This window comes from Megalops cyprinoides, chromosome 2, assembly GCF_013368585.1.
Source record: "Megalops cyprinoides isolate fMegCyp1 chromosome 2, fMegCyp1.pri, whole genome shotgun sequence".
Classification (NCBI taxonomy): domain Eukaryota; kingdom Metazoa; phylum Chordata; class Actinopteri; order Elopiformes; family Megalopidae; genus Megalops; species Megalops cyprinoides.
Genome location: NC_050584.1, coordinates 8,171,065 through 8,187,883, shown reverse-complemented (window position 1 = coordinate 8,187,883; position 16,819 = coordinate 8,171,065). Strand labels below are relative to the sequence as shown.

General features: G+C 38.4%; 1 protein-coding gene across 1 annotated transcript in view; it reads left to right on the top strand.

Moving 5' to 3' along the window:
- The window catches only part of sugct (succinyl-CoA:glutarate-CoA transferase), a 104,059-nt gene that overhangs the window by 70,704 nt on the left and 16,536 nt on the right, over window positions 1-16,819 (top strand). The window contains exon 13 of the mRNA XM_036522077.1: window positions 12,345-12,408. Coding sequence (XP_036377970.1) covers window positions 12,345-12,408 — 64 coding nt within the window. The remainder of the gene's footprint in view (window positions 1-12,344; window positions 12,409-16,819) is intronic.

The following is a 16,819-nucleotide window of genomic DNA, read 5'->3' as shown; positions in this document are numbered from 1 at the left end:
TTTTGAAGCTGCTGTTTTCTGTGGATGGCACTGCAGGCTCGTACATCAGTGACTGCCGAAACAAGGGGATCTGCCACTACATGACACCAACGCAATTCTGACATGGTCTCCTCTTAATGAGAACAGAAATAGCTTACCAGTAACACTAGGCATTGTGCCATTGACATAGAACAGTTTCACAGCCACAGGAAGCCATCAAATGATGTACAGTAGTGTACATGTTTGGAGATTGGGAGGGCACCGAGACACTAATTGTCCATCACAGATAAGAAGATAATGAAACATAATTAAACTGCTCTTCTTTGTTTCTCCTGAGTCAGATTTACACAACTTTTTTTTTTTAAATTGGAGCACTGCAAACTCTGCACTGAATAACAGGGTGGAATTCTTCTGGATGTGGAAAATGGTGTCTTTCAGAGTGAACTTTGTCTGCTCTTTTGTCTTGAACAGTAAGGTAGTATCATGTGCCATACTATCTTTACCAGGAGCTGCTCAGCTGAGGGAAGCTAGCCATGATAAGTTAATAAATTAATCTGCTATTGTGAGCCAACTACTGCAGGCACCAGCTCCCATGGAGACCCTGGCAGATATGTAGAAGGAATGTGCTAACCTCAGTCGAGTTTTAAACAACACTGCATTCTTGGCCTTCTTTTGCAAAGCTTTAGTAAGCAGTGCATTTGCTCCAAAGTAAATCCTCCTCTAATTACACACCCAGGAATGCCAGTTTTATTGTCCTCTAATCAAATAATACATCACCACAGTAACACCTTTAAAAGACAAAGAAATGTTATAACAGTTACTTGAAACTGTTTAATATTGTGTAATGCAGGCTTGTTTGCCATGTTTGTCTTCATTCCCTTATAAAAACAGTCACATTTCCCCATGCTGTCTGTAGCCTGAGTTGGGGAAGAACAAGATAACACAGAAGAAGTCTCTCTCCTGTGGTCTGTGTCATTTCATGTTTTGTCATTTCATGTGAACTGCTTAAATTGAATGCTGTGTTAATCAGAGTGCAGAATCAGCCCAATGGCACAAACATATATTGTCACAAACATATATGACCCATAGCAATTAGAGTTCTAAATGACAACAAAATGGGTATTTCTTATGCAGTCAATCCAGCAACATTGTACCTTTCCCTCCAAGCCCCCCATCCCTCCCCCCAAACCGTTGCAGGTGATGAGGCACACACCTGGCTGGGGTTCAGTGGCCCTAGGGAATATAGTTCTTGTTTGGTAGCCATCCTGGTGTACAGTACTCTGAGCTAGTCCACTGAGGAGCATGCTCTCACGCTACTCCACTCTATATACAGTATAATGTCACTATGTCTTAATTTAATCCCTTTACATTTAGTCATCACATTATGTTTTCACTCATTCATAGTACATTTTACAAGTGGTACACCGATCAATAAAGGAAATATTTGGAATGACGGGGTTACAGAGCCTTGGATTCAATATAAACTCCCAAACTGTTTTAAGAGAAAGTTCAGTTCAGTTTAATAAAAGGTTCAGGTAAGCTATATGCAGTCGTTTTAGCCACATTCTCATAAGCATCAGCTTTGGAGGCTATGGAGGCAGAGATGTATTAAAGGGACATTGACAGCTTCTGTCCAAAGAATCTTTTTTTCCTTTCTCGATCTTTGCAGTCCCCACTGGTTTAACGCTTTAGTAATGAAATAAAAAAGCTTAAAGACCAAATGGAATTTATAGTGGAATTCATTGAGGCTTGTCATATCATACCTGGTTTATGAAGATGGATTAAGGATGTAATGGATATTAAGTGTGGGCATTTAAAATACTTATTTAAATAATTTAGTCATAATCGTTAATTATACTTTAGTGAATAATGAAACAAATTATACTGTACATAACAAAGTATGCTCCTCATCACTGCTCCTCATTGACACCAGTTCTCACATAAATATGTCTGTAGAATTGTGAGCAGAGAGTGCTGTATAACATTAGTCTTACATGCAGTGGTCTGCTGGTGGTGAAAAAAATAGATAATATGTCATGTTTTAGGATGTTGCTTAACAGATCTCAGCTGTATTATCCTGTAGTATTTCACCCAGTGCAGAGCCATTTTTTTCTTTGTGCTTACCCAGGTTCAAAGCTCTGTTATGGCGAGTGTTATAGTCTAGTCAGTATTACTGTAGCTATACAGTGCTGTGCTCTATTTTGCAGACAAACTTTGGAAGTGATAAAATATAATTAATAAATAATAGCATTCCATGAGTAGCGACTATTGTTTATTGTGCGAGTATTGTAAACATGTACAATTACATTAATATTATAAGTGAACCACACAACATCATGATTGGCATACAGTTTTGTTCAGAATGTTTAGTTGTACATACTGTGGCTTTTTCCATAGAGTTGAATAGTTGTGCTCTACCTTCACTGTATGTTTTAAAGATTCTAATCCTTCATTTGGCTTGATAAAAGGCACATGCTCTGAAAAGCACAACTCAGTCTCATGCTCACATCTGACATCCTTCCAGAATCCACTCACACTTTTCTTCAGTCACTATGTGTCAAATCACCTAAGCAGACCATGATGACAGCATCAGGAACCTACAAAACTCTGGCTGAAAACCTTTAAAAAAATAGCCAGATATGTGTATTTGGATAAAAAGGTTAAATCATTTTGTAACAAAGTACTGTTTGCCGCGATAACGATGTGGATTATGTGTGGATCACATGCACAGACATGGTCTGCTGCGGATTTCCATCTCACACTGCTCATCTGCTCATTTAGGTAATGAGATGGTGTGCTTTAAGGCCTTCGTAGTGATCATATTACCATCATTTCATCTCTGTGTCATAATTATGCCCCCTCCCCCCAAAGACTCTTCTGCACAGCTATTACATAATGAGACCACTGCACTCACAGGGCTCATCAGCTGTCTGGTTAAACATGTTGAATATTTGATTTGACTTTGAAAGAAAAAAAATGTTGGGTTGAACTTTGAACACATTCTTGATTGAAGTAGACATTTTCAGCATATTATAAGGCAACTTATTTAAAATGAAGTTTGAACATTTGGACTCCCTGTAGAGTCTTAAATTTTAAATTGCCAGTTTTTTCCAAAATCATATGTCCCTTATGGTCTTTTGTTAAAAAAAGAAGAAAACTTGCCATCTAATCTTTCTGCTTTTTGAGAAATGTCCCCAGATGATTCTGTCACATGCTGTAAAGTTCCTTGACTTGAACATCCAAGCATTTAAGCCCAGCTGCAAAGTTTTATAGCGTATGTAATTCTACTGAATTACAGTTTGGTCCATATGACTTAAAGCTGTAGTTACATTAATGAAACATTGTTTTCATGATGTGTTATTTTGTGGATGCAGTAGCCTGAAACCATAACTCAGAGTTGTGTGACAGTTTACAGACCTTGTGTTGAGTTTGTGTCTTACTGTAGATGTTCTGGTATAAGGAGTGAAATACAGCCACATTCACAAGCACCTGTGTGTGAGGAGATACCAAGTTCAAAGTTTGTTTGTTGTTATATGTCCTCACTGTCACCTGACATGTAAACTAGCAGGTAGGTCATTTATTTTTCCACAGGCTCAATCATACTGGTATGTTAAGAATTTTAAGGGATTTTAGATTTCATTGCAGCATTTTACATTTAGCAGAGTAAGTGCTTAGGTTGATGAGAGTCACCTTTCTCCATTTTGATAAATAGTAGACTTCATTGCACGTTGACACAAATAGATGGCACGGCTTTGTTACATTGGTCATCATCATTTTCTTTGTATGTATTTTTTAGCATCATGTCCACATAAACAGACTGAAGGAAGCTGCAGTTTGCTGTCATGGTTGTTGCTTCTGGGTTCAGAATGAATTACATACAATGTGAAAAAGGGATAGGGAACATGAGAACAAAAAGGGGCAGTGAACTTATCTTGGTTTGCCATTTCAGACATTTTTGCAGTCCATACAATGGAATCTCAGATGCAGTTAAACCCACTTACCGCTGTGTAACTTTGTATCCGATCACATACAGATTTCTGCTGTAAGATTCAGCAGTTTGAGGTTTGAAAAATACATTATAAAAGACACATAAAACATTTTCAGGATCTCATGAGGGAATTTCAGTAAAGAAGCTGTAACCATTGGGCTTGTTATATTCCACTGTGTTTGTCATATTATTTTTGTGTCCCAGTAACCTGAGTCTTGGGACTTTAAAGGATTTAGTCACCAGCTCTCATTGCTTGAGTATTGCAATATGCAAGTGTGGTGCTATTCTGTATGGGGTTAAAAATGCTGCTCATCTCCTCTGTGTTATGACAATAATACAGATTACATTAAAGCTCTTAACATATGAATGCTTTGGACTTCCACACACCACAGGCGCTACAAACCTTTTTAGGTCTGGTTAAGATGTCACAAAATTTTACTTGCTGAGAGGGGTGGGGGCCATGCTTTTGAAAGCAGTTAACCGTCAAAGATGTAGGTTGGTACATTCTTATTGCCTCTGTAGTGGGTGAGAACAATGTTAAGAGCCACTGAATGAGAATTTTTTTTCGGTCACATTCATGATTTTATTTTCAGTTATAAAACTTTAATGGTGAGTAAGTTTAACTCTGTACCCTCCAAGACTTTACAAGTCCCTATGCCCTTGTCCGCCATAGTGGACTGGGTAATGTGCTTTGATGAAAATGTGGAGTTTTCTTGTAGATTACTGAAAGGATGTACATTTGTGCAGTACAGTGTGTAGAAACCATGTAAATGTATGTAAAATTTACTTCTCAGTGAAATTACACACCCTGTATGAGGTATTCTATTTTTGCACCCAAATCACCCATAGAATCCTGCAGACACTTGTTTCTGTTATTTTATCTGGCATTTTATTTGTGTGTGTGATGCAAGTCCCCTAAATTCCCTCCTTATAACAGCTACTTCTGCAATGTGTAGTTTATGGTAAGTGTAACATTCATATCCTATTGCATGTGTACGAGTACATAAAAAATATATTTAAAAAGGTGCAAAAAAACGTGGATGATATTTAAATTAAAGCCATCTGTCAATGTTAATTCATATTCATTTTTATTTCCCTCCCACGCCACCACAAAACTTGCTAAGAAACTCTCTGTGAAGTGTCTGGATGGAGGAGACGTTATGACGCAGGGAAACATCTCCAGCAGCCAGGCAGCTGTTTCAAATGAAAGCAATCCCAATAAACATGCTTTTTACTATGTGCAGACATAGAAGTGTGAAATTAAAGCCATTAAAATGTGTATTTCTTATGTCCGGCGCAACACTACACATGTGGTGCTCGTGTGCCAGTCTGATTCCCAAGTGGTTCTTTGTAAAATGACTGGAATACAAAAGTTAGCACAAGTTAATTCACAGTGATACTTATAGGCTCCTTTTTCCCGTATGACTAATGTTTTCATCTACATGTCTAAAGTGCTTTTTATAATCCAGCTTCAGGGTATGAATTATTCTGTTTTCTTTTAGCATGTTTATGGTTGAGGGGAAGAAACAGCCTAGAGGGTTACTAAACTGTCTGTTAACTTGGATATTTTACCTCACCATTTTACCCTCTTTTGAAAGTTTTTTTTTTAATTCTGTTGAGACCTAATAGGAAAAATGAATAGAAAGAAGTTGAATAGTAAAGCAATTGTTTCGTCGGATTTAACATTACATTAGTTGTTTGTCATTTAGTAGTCCCGTGGAAGCAGTTTATATTAAGAAAATCACAGTTAGAAACTGCATGCCACACATAATTGTTTCAGGTTTGGGTTTTTTTATTATTCGTAATTGAATTGTAGTTGATTCTATTGGACTACATTTGCAAGTCGTGAAAACTGGACAGTTTTCAAGACAAACATATAGACTGCAAGTCAGCTAGTGCAGTATACACCTTCTTCACAGTAGCACACAGCCCATTTCAGCATCGTTTGTATGAACATGTTACTGTGACCAGATGCAATAAAAAAAACTCCCAGACATGACAGTTCTGATGCATATCATGTCTCAAAGACACTACTGTGTCAAGATTTTTTTTTCTTCTGTGTGAAACACTGCCAAAACACTCACATGTATTCCTTTTTTGGAACAGGTCAGTGAAATGACAGGTCTGGAAAAAGTAGCCACCATATGTTTCACATTTTCCGGTTATAGAACACCTTCAGCTGCACATAGACCCCAAACACTCTGCACTCACGGACTCACCTCTGCAGATAATCGCATTGCATGTAGCTCTGAGGAGAGAAGTCAGAGACACACACTCAGTCACCTCAATACATCCATCTTCATCTCCTCTCTTCCAAAAGAAAAGAAGAGTGAAGTAGGTCCAACTCCCAAGTTTGAATGAACTGTTCATGATGGAGTCCCATGAGTCAGCTTAATGAATTACCAGTCTGTCTAAGTCAGGTCACCGCGGTCCTGTCAACATCTGTGTGACCCAATATATTTCCATGAAGTTAATAGAACGGGTTTTTAAAGTCCATCTTGTAAAATGATATATAATAATAGAAAAGCAAGAAAAGTCAGGGCATACTTTCACACCCTCTCAGTGAAAAAGAGAGGAAAGATAGAGTTGGCTGCTGTGCTACCCCAAATGTTTCCTCCATTTCTCTTAAACCACTGACTGTGATCTCCTTTATACCAGGTGTGTCAGTTACTTCTTGTATTATAATTATTTATTATGTTGTTGTAATTATTTTGTATTATTTATTCAGCTTTGTGGAGTCAGTTAATTTATGCAGGTCAACAGTATTGGACAGTGATCTTCAAAACAGCCCTACCATTCAAGCAGAGTTTATGTTTGCTACATTCACTGGGTTATTGGAGCAAATATTTATGATATGTATGTATCTGTGCTTCACATTCCGACTTCACTCCAACAGGTAAAAGTCATTTGCTGAGTCTTATTTTCCCCTTACAAAGGTTTTCCTGTTGACTTTAAATGTGCTGGAGGCTTGAAAGCTCTTGCTATCAGGGATCGGATAGGGGTTAGGCCTGTTTTTTACATTGGCCAACTGTGAGACTTTTCACGACAAGCTTGTGCACTCATCGGCAGGGACTCTTGTTATTCTTTCACGAAAGGTTCAGTCAGCCAGAAGCCTCTGTCAGTCATGAATCTTTTCTGTGGGAAATACATCAGCAACATGGGTTCTCTCTTCACAACCACCATAACTCATGTAGCTTGGTTCACATTTGCATGCAGGTAAACTCATAAGAAAAGCTCAGAAATGTCACAGACGTTCCAAGGGAAATGTGGCATAGTACAGACAGTGTAAATAGAATACACGTTTTGTATTTAAACAGACATGGCACCACCTGCAAGAGGGCATTCTAGGATGAAGAGCACTTAATTTAGCAATTTTAGGTGAATCAACACATTTCATATAGCACACAGGTCACAAGAGCTGTAATAAAACTCAGACTGACAGGCTCAACTTAATTACTGTGCATCTCACATCCAGTTTTCTGGCTCAGTCTTTCTCAATCTGAGGATGCAGTCACAAATTAACAAGAGACCACTGCAGACAGAAAAAAAACCACCATCTACACACCATCCACGATTACACTACATGTAGGACATTTCAGACGCATCGAAAGCATGTAGAAATGAATTTAGAATGGCACACAGCACATGTCCTACCCGCCTCTAAATATGACATGATTAGGAGAAGATACTGGTCTCTGGATGACAAGGTATGTCGTTATGTATCATAAAGGGTCAGTGAGTACATGAAGGAAGCCTCTACTGTATATTGCATCAGCAGATGAGAGAGTTATCCATGTCTGCTGGTCTTACTGGTCTTATGTAACCGTCTGGGTTGAATTAACCAGCATTCAGACATATAGTGCTAATGACACTAAGGTCTTCTGACAGCTCTGAGAGAGGCCTTAGATTCTGGTACAACATGAAAGTATAAAGTGGGGAGAAAAAAGTTTTACACTAATATATGGTTTGTTTCAATTAAATGAATAATAAATAAAAGTGCAAATCTACATTTCACTTTAAAAAACCAAATGTCTTTTGATGTATTGCTATTTTTATTTAAAAAGTTATCTAGTATATACCTTTAGCAGATATTTAATGTATTAATTTGAATTCTTTCTTCAATCCATCATAAAACTATAATAACATCTAACATTCTGGATGGGAAATGAATAGACTTTAGCTTGAATTATGGCATACTGGATACACTCCACAAGCTTCTATTTGTATTTCAACTGCTATAACCTAGACAAGATGGTAAAAATGAATTATATCCCTCCTACTAACTCCAGAGATCCTGAAATGTCAAAACACATTCCTTATTTATTGTGTTGATCAGCAGGCCAGATATTGCCATTGAAAGATTTGCCTTTTCATGTTTATTAAGTATGAATAGAGATCATAGTTCAGCTTGTGCTCTCTAATCCAACAGATGTTGTTATCCATAATGCTAATGTTTCAGTAAAAGCAAAGTTGTCACCTGCTTTCTACCACTAGGTAATTTTGCATGTCTCTTCACTTGAATCACATTCTCTTGCTGGGAAATGTTGCCACTCTTTTTTTTTTTTTTTTTTTCCATTTTCTACTATGACAGAACCCCAATGGTAGACAATGCTGTGGCATTACATTGCTGCCAGTGTGTCTCACATTTGCTTTTCCAAAATACAAACCCACTTCACTGTTGTGCACTGTTCAGGCTCAGCTCAAATCTTAAACTAAGTTTTGGATCTAGTGCATTCTCACACTATGTAGATGTCAGATTAGCAAGAAGATGTATAGTAGCATTATGACAGGAGCCAGTGAGAATAAGATAAGGGAGCTGATGTTTTTACATTTTATCTTCACTATGTGGTAGTGCTAGTATTTTATCAGTTGGTTATAACAGCTTCTATTTCCCCACATGGAGCTGAATGTATTTCTCTTGCTCAGCTGATCACAGTATTACATAATTGCTCATTCACAAATGGTGCCTATGTGTGCTGGGCAGAGGGGAGTGGGATTGACGGGCAGAGAGTCCTCCAATGTGTGAACATTAAATCAACACAGTCAGGCTCATTACCCTCTTCTGGAGGAGATGGCCACTCAATAGGCCTCTTTGGTGCATGTTCCAGATGGGATTCACAGAGAAGAGACAGATAAACAGAGGCAAACACCGTGTTACCTCATTGGTCCAGTGGACTTTCAAGAGTTCTGTAGAGTATTGTCAGCAGTCTTGTATTGTAGACTTAAGGCATGCATGTATACATTCTTTCTGGTCACAGAACATTTTGTGTTGAGCCATGTACACACTTAGGAGATTTGGTTGTGCAACTTGGTTTCATGAAAATGATTGCTTCAGTGTGGACAGTCCTGCCACCCGTTGCAAAAAGTTGCCTAACCGTTTGTGAACAACAGAATCAGACTCTACTTTCTGAATGATCTGCCATGCATCAAAATACTTTCTTTCAAAAACTGCTGCATGTTTTATAAAGCCTTGAGAATGATCACTATGCATCCTCAGATTTGAATGATCTACTGTTCGTAGTTGATTAATTCAATCTCAGCTTACCAACTTAAATAAGGCATGATTGATACCAAGAACCAAGCAAACAGGAAATTTCCACCAAAGTGGAACAGAACAAGCCCCCAGATTTAGCCAGGGAGTAAACCCAGCATTAGTTACCATTCTGTTAAAACTCAAACTATTCTGTGAATCAAAAACATCACCCAAATGCTGGAGGTAGTGCATTTGTGATGGTATTACAATATCATGTCAAAAGGGAACAATTAGGCCATATGACGTTTGTGGTTTCCTATAACATCATTGAGCTAGCTAATGTTTTCACTTGAAAATGTTTTCACACGACTTTTGTGCTGTCCATAGACATATGGAGTTTGGAAATCTCTTAGATATAAAAATGTACTTGAAACAAGAGGCATACTACTATACCTTTTTCGTTGTTGCTTAATGGTAACTTAACGTTATAACCCCTATTTTGTCAAAGGAAGCAACTGCTGTGTGAACTTAGTGTAGCTATGGTTACAGCTGCTATACAGCTGATAGAGCTGATAATGATTATCATTACATAATATGGAAATAATATTTAATATCATATTTGCTTGAAACAAAAGCTGTAACTTAGAAACACTGCTCTGCAATAACTGCAATGTCAGAATTGAGAGATTTTAGATGTTAGGACCATGTTGTCCATTGTTGCTTGCAGTAATACAAAAGACAATTTTGTGTTTTAGAATTATGCAGCTTAGTAAATTGCAAAATTAGTAAAGCTTTATTGAACGACAGTCTCCCATTATGCTGGCATCAATTGCTATGCCTTTCAATTTATCCCTGCTTATCATTTTATTTCTGTTCATTTCTGCTCAATATTGCTATAGGAAAACACATACATATGTGCATGTGGTTTTCAAAACCAGCATAGTAACAGTCCATTGAGAAGCCAATTCATTTTTACACAACAGCTCCATTACCCTCCATAACAAAAGATATGTTGCATAATATTTGTTCCAAATTTTGCTGCAAAGGCCTCATTAGGCAAAAGAATCAGATTGCTAAAAAAAGCTCCGAAAGCTTTACTGGCCAGTGCAGTTTAAAAGAGCTGATTCACTGTTGCTGTTGAAATTTGGGATTAGGGTACATCCCCTAAATCACTGTCATTTGAGCTCTCTTTTGTCTTTCTACAGAATACATTCTACAAGACAGACAACGAAGCATATTATCAGAGATTATACTTTGTTACCCTAACCATTAATTTGGTTTGCTATGAATTTGTAAGAATTCTGAGATTGTAAATCACAGTTTGCATGTATTATCTGGCAATACTATATGATGTTTACTATCTGCTCCAGTTAAACAATAATTAATATTTTTGTGAACTATACACTGTTATTGTAAAATGTCATTAACATTACTTGATTTAAAAAAACTCTTAATTGATACATTATATGGCTATTTCTCTGCTTGATGTTAAAAAAGTTACAACTTAATTATTCTGATCAATGAAGCAACACCTGGCACGATATAAACAGTCTGCAAGAATGTAAGACAGCCAGACTACAGTATTTACATTTACATTTACATTTATTCATTTGGCAGACGCTTTTATCCAAAGCGACTTACATAGGTTACAGTTCTTTACAATGTTATCCATTCATACAGCTGGATATTTACTGAGGCAACTGTGGGTTAAGTACCTTGCCCAAGGGTACAGCAGCAGTGTCCCAGCGGGGATTGAACCAGCAACCTTTAGGTTACGAGTCCTGCTCCTTAACCACTATGCTACACTGCTGCCCCAGTTTGTCTAGGCACAAAACTCAAATATACTGTCTTGTATTACAACGCTCAAGTATATGGATAGACATGCAGATACCGTGCAATAAAAGGCAAGTGTTTTTTTCATTCTGTGTGAAAGCAGTTGGAAATCGCTTTAAACAGAAAGGGCAGTGTGATGTGAACGTGACCTGTTGGCCTGTCAGGCTGCGTTGCCACATTACTGAGCTGAATAACTGACAAAGCGTGACGTGAAACTTACAAAGTAGGTGGCCGTGTCCCTTTTCTACTCCCTAACAATGCACACTCTCCTCTAATTGGTTTTATTGGCTTCAGGTCAAGGGCCAATAAGTGCCTGTGTTGTGCATGGAGAAAAGCAACATGCCTTCTGTTATCATAAGTTGGTATGATTCTGATGATCAATAGCTCCATTTTTAAATCATTGTTTAATTAGTCAAAATTAGAAATGGTATGTCCTACAAGAGATAACCTCAGAAGGACAGCAGTGAGCATGAAATTGAAACAACATTAGGACATGAGGATAACCAAACATATTACATATGTATGAATGACAAGATGTCAGTCAAATATAAATTACTTTTTTCACAGTGAAACCAGGAGTAGCATAGGCCTTAATTAATAAGAATTAAGATGGAAATTAAGAAGAAACGATAAATTAAGAAATTACAGGGTAGAAGCTGTAAAATACCATTTGAAAACTGCAGCTCATAAGCAGTATGTGGAGATGAACTTTAGAGCACGTCATTTTGAATGGATAGCCAAGGAAATAACTAACTAAATAGAAAGAACACATAGATTCCCACATCATTCCAACACGTAAATTGTATTTAATGCTGAGTACCATTGAATGAGAAGCCGATGTTCCAGAAGACATGGATTTATTATATCTAGCACATACAGCATAGAGTATGAGCGCTGTAATGTGAAATTTGGACTAGCTACTTATTATAAAGTGGAAAGACCTGTATAGGCAGAGCTGGCCACAGCAAACCAACAGCTGACAAAGGAAAAACATGATTTGAATCGCCCCTTCTTCAGTGGAGATGCAGTGAAGCAGCCAACTCAGCAAGTTCTTTGTGTATTTCTTCTCAGGTTCTCCACAATGACCTAATCCTGGAAATGGACCACCCTACAGCAGGAAGGATTGCTGTACCAGGTCAGTGAGTGACATGGCCGTGCTGCCAAATGATCCTGAAAACTAAATGTATTTTCAATGCCACAGTTGTCTGGTTAAATGTCCACATTTTCCCCACATACTCTTTGATTTGGTTGATTTGTATGTTGTGGTAGATGGGGGTAAGCTTGATTGAAAATGATGCAAGTACAATAAAATCTAAAATTCTTTAAGAGGTGAATGCAACACTTAAAGTATTGCAGTGTCTACTCTTTCAACTCTGTGATGTATATACACAGTATCTGAATATAATAATTTCACCAATACTGGGACATACCAGAATTCTGTGAATATACTGTATACATTTAGCAATCTTCTTTCATCATGTTTGCTACCGGAATTGCCATTGGAACTTTGCCATTTGAATGTGTGGAAGTTGTGAATGTTTTGAATTCAATTTGACCATTTGTAATTTGCTGCAAATGAAACCTCACAGAGAAACGTATAAGGAATTCATAATGGGTACCTTTAACAAACCTTCTGTATGATGTTGAGTGGTCAAGTGCAGTGAAAGTGGGGTTTGCATATTTGTGGGTCTGTGGCTTCCAGATGCGTTTTGATGACTGCAGTTGCACACACTGTTCCCCTCTCCAAAGACTTGACCACTTCCCCTGACAGCAGCACAGACCCTAAATGAGATGCAGTAAAACCATCTTTTATGTTATGTTATGGATGTACATTGACGTCTGTATACTACAGAACTTCTACTATTTTACCATCACTATTTCACATCCCATTGTCTGTTGAGCTTGTTTGTAAAGTAGACACCTGAATATTCAGTTGAAACCCCATCAGTACGAATCAAATTATGGTTTAAGTTTCTGATATTGTAGCGTTTTTTTTTAACGCAAGATGTTTTCTTGGATACTGTCTTGGATGCTATCTTGGTAAGTCTTCTGTTTTCAATCTAAATTTCATTGAACTCCACATCTGAAGTGGAAGGTATTAGTCTCTAGAAATACATTTCATCACCTCCCAATTTAGGTTTTCATCACTTCAAGTGTTCTCAGTAGTTACAGAAGAGTGCTTCTTAAAGTCAGCTGTAGCCATTTCTTAGTACCTGAGCCCACTGGGTTAAACAAGGACTGTATGGGCTGCACTCAAATATTGCTCCACCTCATGGAAAAGGATATAAGTGTTACCATGGCTTCAGGGTAGCTGAGAAGCTGCATTGGGGTCATAAGATGAAGAATGAGACAGGACAGATTGGTGTGATTGCAGGCTCTGTTCGGCCTTGTTCGGGATCCATTCATCATTATCATTACTCATCATTGTCACAGCGGGAATCAAATCAGCAACCTTTCGGTTACGAGCGCTGTTCTTTTACCACTATGCTACACTGCCGTCCATTCTCTTTTGGTACTGATCTGGCCTTTGACACTCATAGCTGGCTGAAGTCCTATCTGCCAGGATCGTTGGGGCTATTACAACTGTCTTTTGTAGTGCACATTTGGTCATACATGTTTTACCATTCTGGGGACTCGATGACATCAGTTATAATCAAGTGAGGGAGAGAGAGAAGCAGCAAAACATTGCATTCCCAAAGAAGACATTGATGGTTTGCAAAATGTTTATGTATGGAAGCACAGAATTTTCCTCTTCAAAGGGGTGGACATAATTAGGCAGACATTTTCCAAGGTCAGAAGTGAATGGGCTGTGGTGAAGAAGAAAGAAAACATGTTCCTTAAGTTTTGCTCTCTTCGTTCCTCATGGCGTGGCTATTATAATGAGTGGATCCTGAGTAATTCCCAAAAGAGATTTTTTTTCAGGTGGTTGGTCTAACCACGGAATGGTTGGTTTAGTTCAAAGTGGCCCATAAACACACTAAAAATCTCTGCGTCCGTCGCTTGCGTGCTCCCTGTGGGCTGACGTGCGTTCCGGATGTGTTCCATACTGACTGGAGAAAAACAAAACAGCAAAAGAAATAAATGGAAATAAACTGGAAATAAATGGTTCAGATATGCCAAATAAAACAATTAATAATGCTGCATAATGAAAGCTTTTCATTACATGAAGATGTGTAACACATGTATTTACAACCTTTTTGAATTATCTTCTATATGCAATCCATATAAAAGTGTGTGTGTGCGTGTGTGTGTATACATATATATATATATATATATAAATGGGTGACAAATTAAAGGAAAAACCAAAATAAAGTGTCTCAGTAAGGTGTTTGGCCACCACAAGCCACCAGAACAGCTTCAATGTGCCTTGGCATAGATTGTACAAGTCTCTGGAACTCTACTGTAGGGATGGAACACCATTCTTCCAAAAGATATTCCCTTATTTGGTGTTTTGATGATGGTGGTGGAGAGCGCTGTTTAACACGTCGGTCCAAAATCTCCCATAGGAGATTCAATTGGGTTGAGGCGACTGCGAAGGCCATAGCATATGGTTCACATCATTTTCATACTCATCAAACCGTTCAGTGACCCCTCATGCCCTACGGATGGGGGCATTGTCATCCTGGAAGAGACCACTCCCATCAGGATGGAATTTTTCATCGTAGGACAAAGCTGATCACTCAGAACAACTTTGTATTGATTTGCAGTGACCCTAACCTTGGGGAAAAGTGTTGCAGCATAATGCCCCCCACAGCATATCAGAGCCACCAGACCCCCCTCACTGTAAGGGTCAAGCATTTAAGCCTGGTGTACGCCACACATGCACTCGCCCACCTGTCGAGAATATGGCGAAGGATGACTCATTTGACCATATCACCTTTTTCCACATCTCCATAGACCAGTGCCTATGGTTTTTGTACTACTGATCACACTACACAGTCTGATCACATCCTGCATTGACATTCTCAGTCACCTGAGGAAGAGTTGCTCTTCTGTTTTTCCTTACATAATGCACGAGCATCACAGTCATCGAATTTGTGCTGTCAACCACAATTTCCAACCCTATTTACTGATGTCTTTCCCATAGATCTAAATGCAGATGTCACTTTAGTCACTGTTCCTATTGAAACACTAGTCAGTTGAGCAGCCTTTGTGACTGAAGCTCCTGCCATCCATGCCCCAACAATGAACCCTCTTTCAAAGTCACTTAGATCTTTTCCTCTTGCCATCTTGATCCAAAATCGAGATCAACTGGGCCTGCTCAGCATTTTTATACATGCCACAGAGCATGATTGGATGTTAATTGCTTAATTGTACCATGCAGTACACCTGTATGGAAGCATCTGCATTTGTTATGTGTCTCCATTCATTTATTCAAGGTTTTCCTTTAATTTGTATATATAAATAGAGAGAGAGAGAGAAAGAGAGAAAGAGAGAGATGTCAGACGTCTTGGTGCTTCCTGCAGATACCAGAGGGATAGATTTGGGTCTTGGTTTGTGGGTACATTTTGAAATAGTTTGATAATTCCTGAATTCTAAATGATCCTCCAAAATAGATTGGATGCATTCAATATCAGCAAATCTCTGGAAGAGTTTTCTAAACAATCCGTGGTACACTTTGAAGGCTTTCATCTATTGTTTACTATTCTGTGTCTTGCACATTGTTGTATTCATCCTAGCACAATCAAGGGTGATTATAATTATTTGAAGGAGACGAAAACCACGACAACCACTGATTTCCATTTCAGAGCCCTTCCTGACCTCTGCCTCAATATGTACAGCTCTGAACTCTCACATCATTGCCAGCCTCTTTTGTGATATGCTTTCAAAAGATTAAAAGTCCAGTGGTGGGGGTCGTTGTCAGTGCACCCAAAGTTCAGCCCTTTTCATCATACAGACAGCTTCCTTTCTTTTTAGTTTTCAAACTTGTTTATCAAACATGTGAAAGAAAAGAAAAAAAATGTCTGTGTACATTTGTGAGCTGATCCACTGTAATTGGTGTCTTCTTTGTCTTATGAGTAAGAGAGCCTGAATAGATTCTTGGTGAATGGCAGTGAAAACGTGCTCTTCCATGGAGCAGGTCCATTGTCTTTTAAGGGAAAACGAGTGATGGAATTCCAGCAAACAAAAAAGGGAAAGTTGGCCATTAGCTGCCGCAAAGAATACATTTGTAAACGTTATGTAATAAGAGGGCTTCAGATTTAAAAAGAGTCACTTAAAATGGCTGCCAGGGAGAGGAGCCGGCCAGAAAACAATAGTGGGAGAGCCATTCAATTACATAATGTCTTCAGCCATCTGCCCCCTCCTACCATTTCTTCTTTAATCAGTTGTAAAAACAAATTGCTAATTGTGTTAAAGTAAAAATAACACCAGTAAAACAGAAAAAAAGGTGCCAAGGGCATAGTGATCATCACCGAATGCAACATTTAACGGTACCTTAGCGCTGTGTAACAGTGACTCTAATAGACTCCCTTTGTGCTGTTTCACATGGGTCAGTGGGCAGGCAATGGCAGTGGGTGGGTGGAGGGGGGGAGCTTTGTAGATTG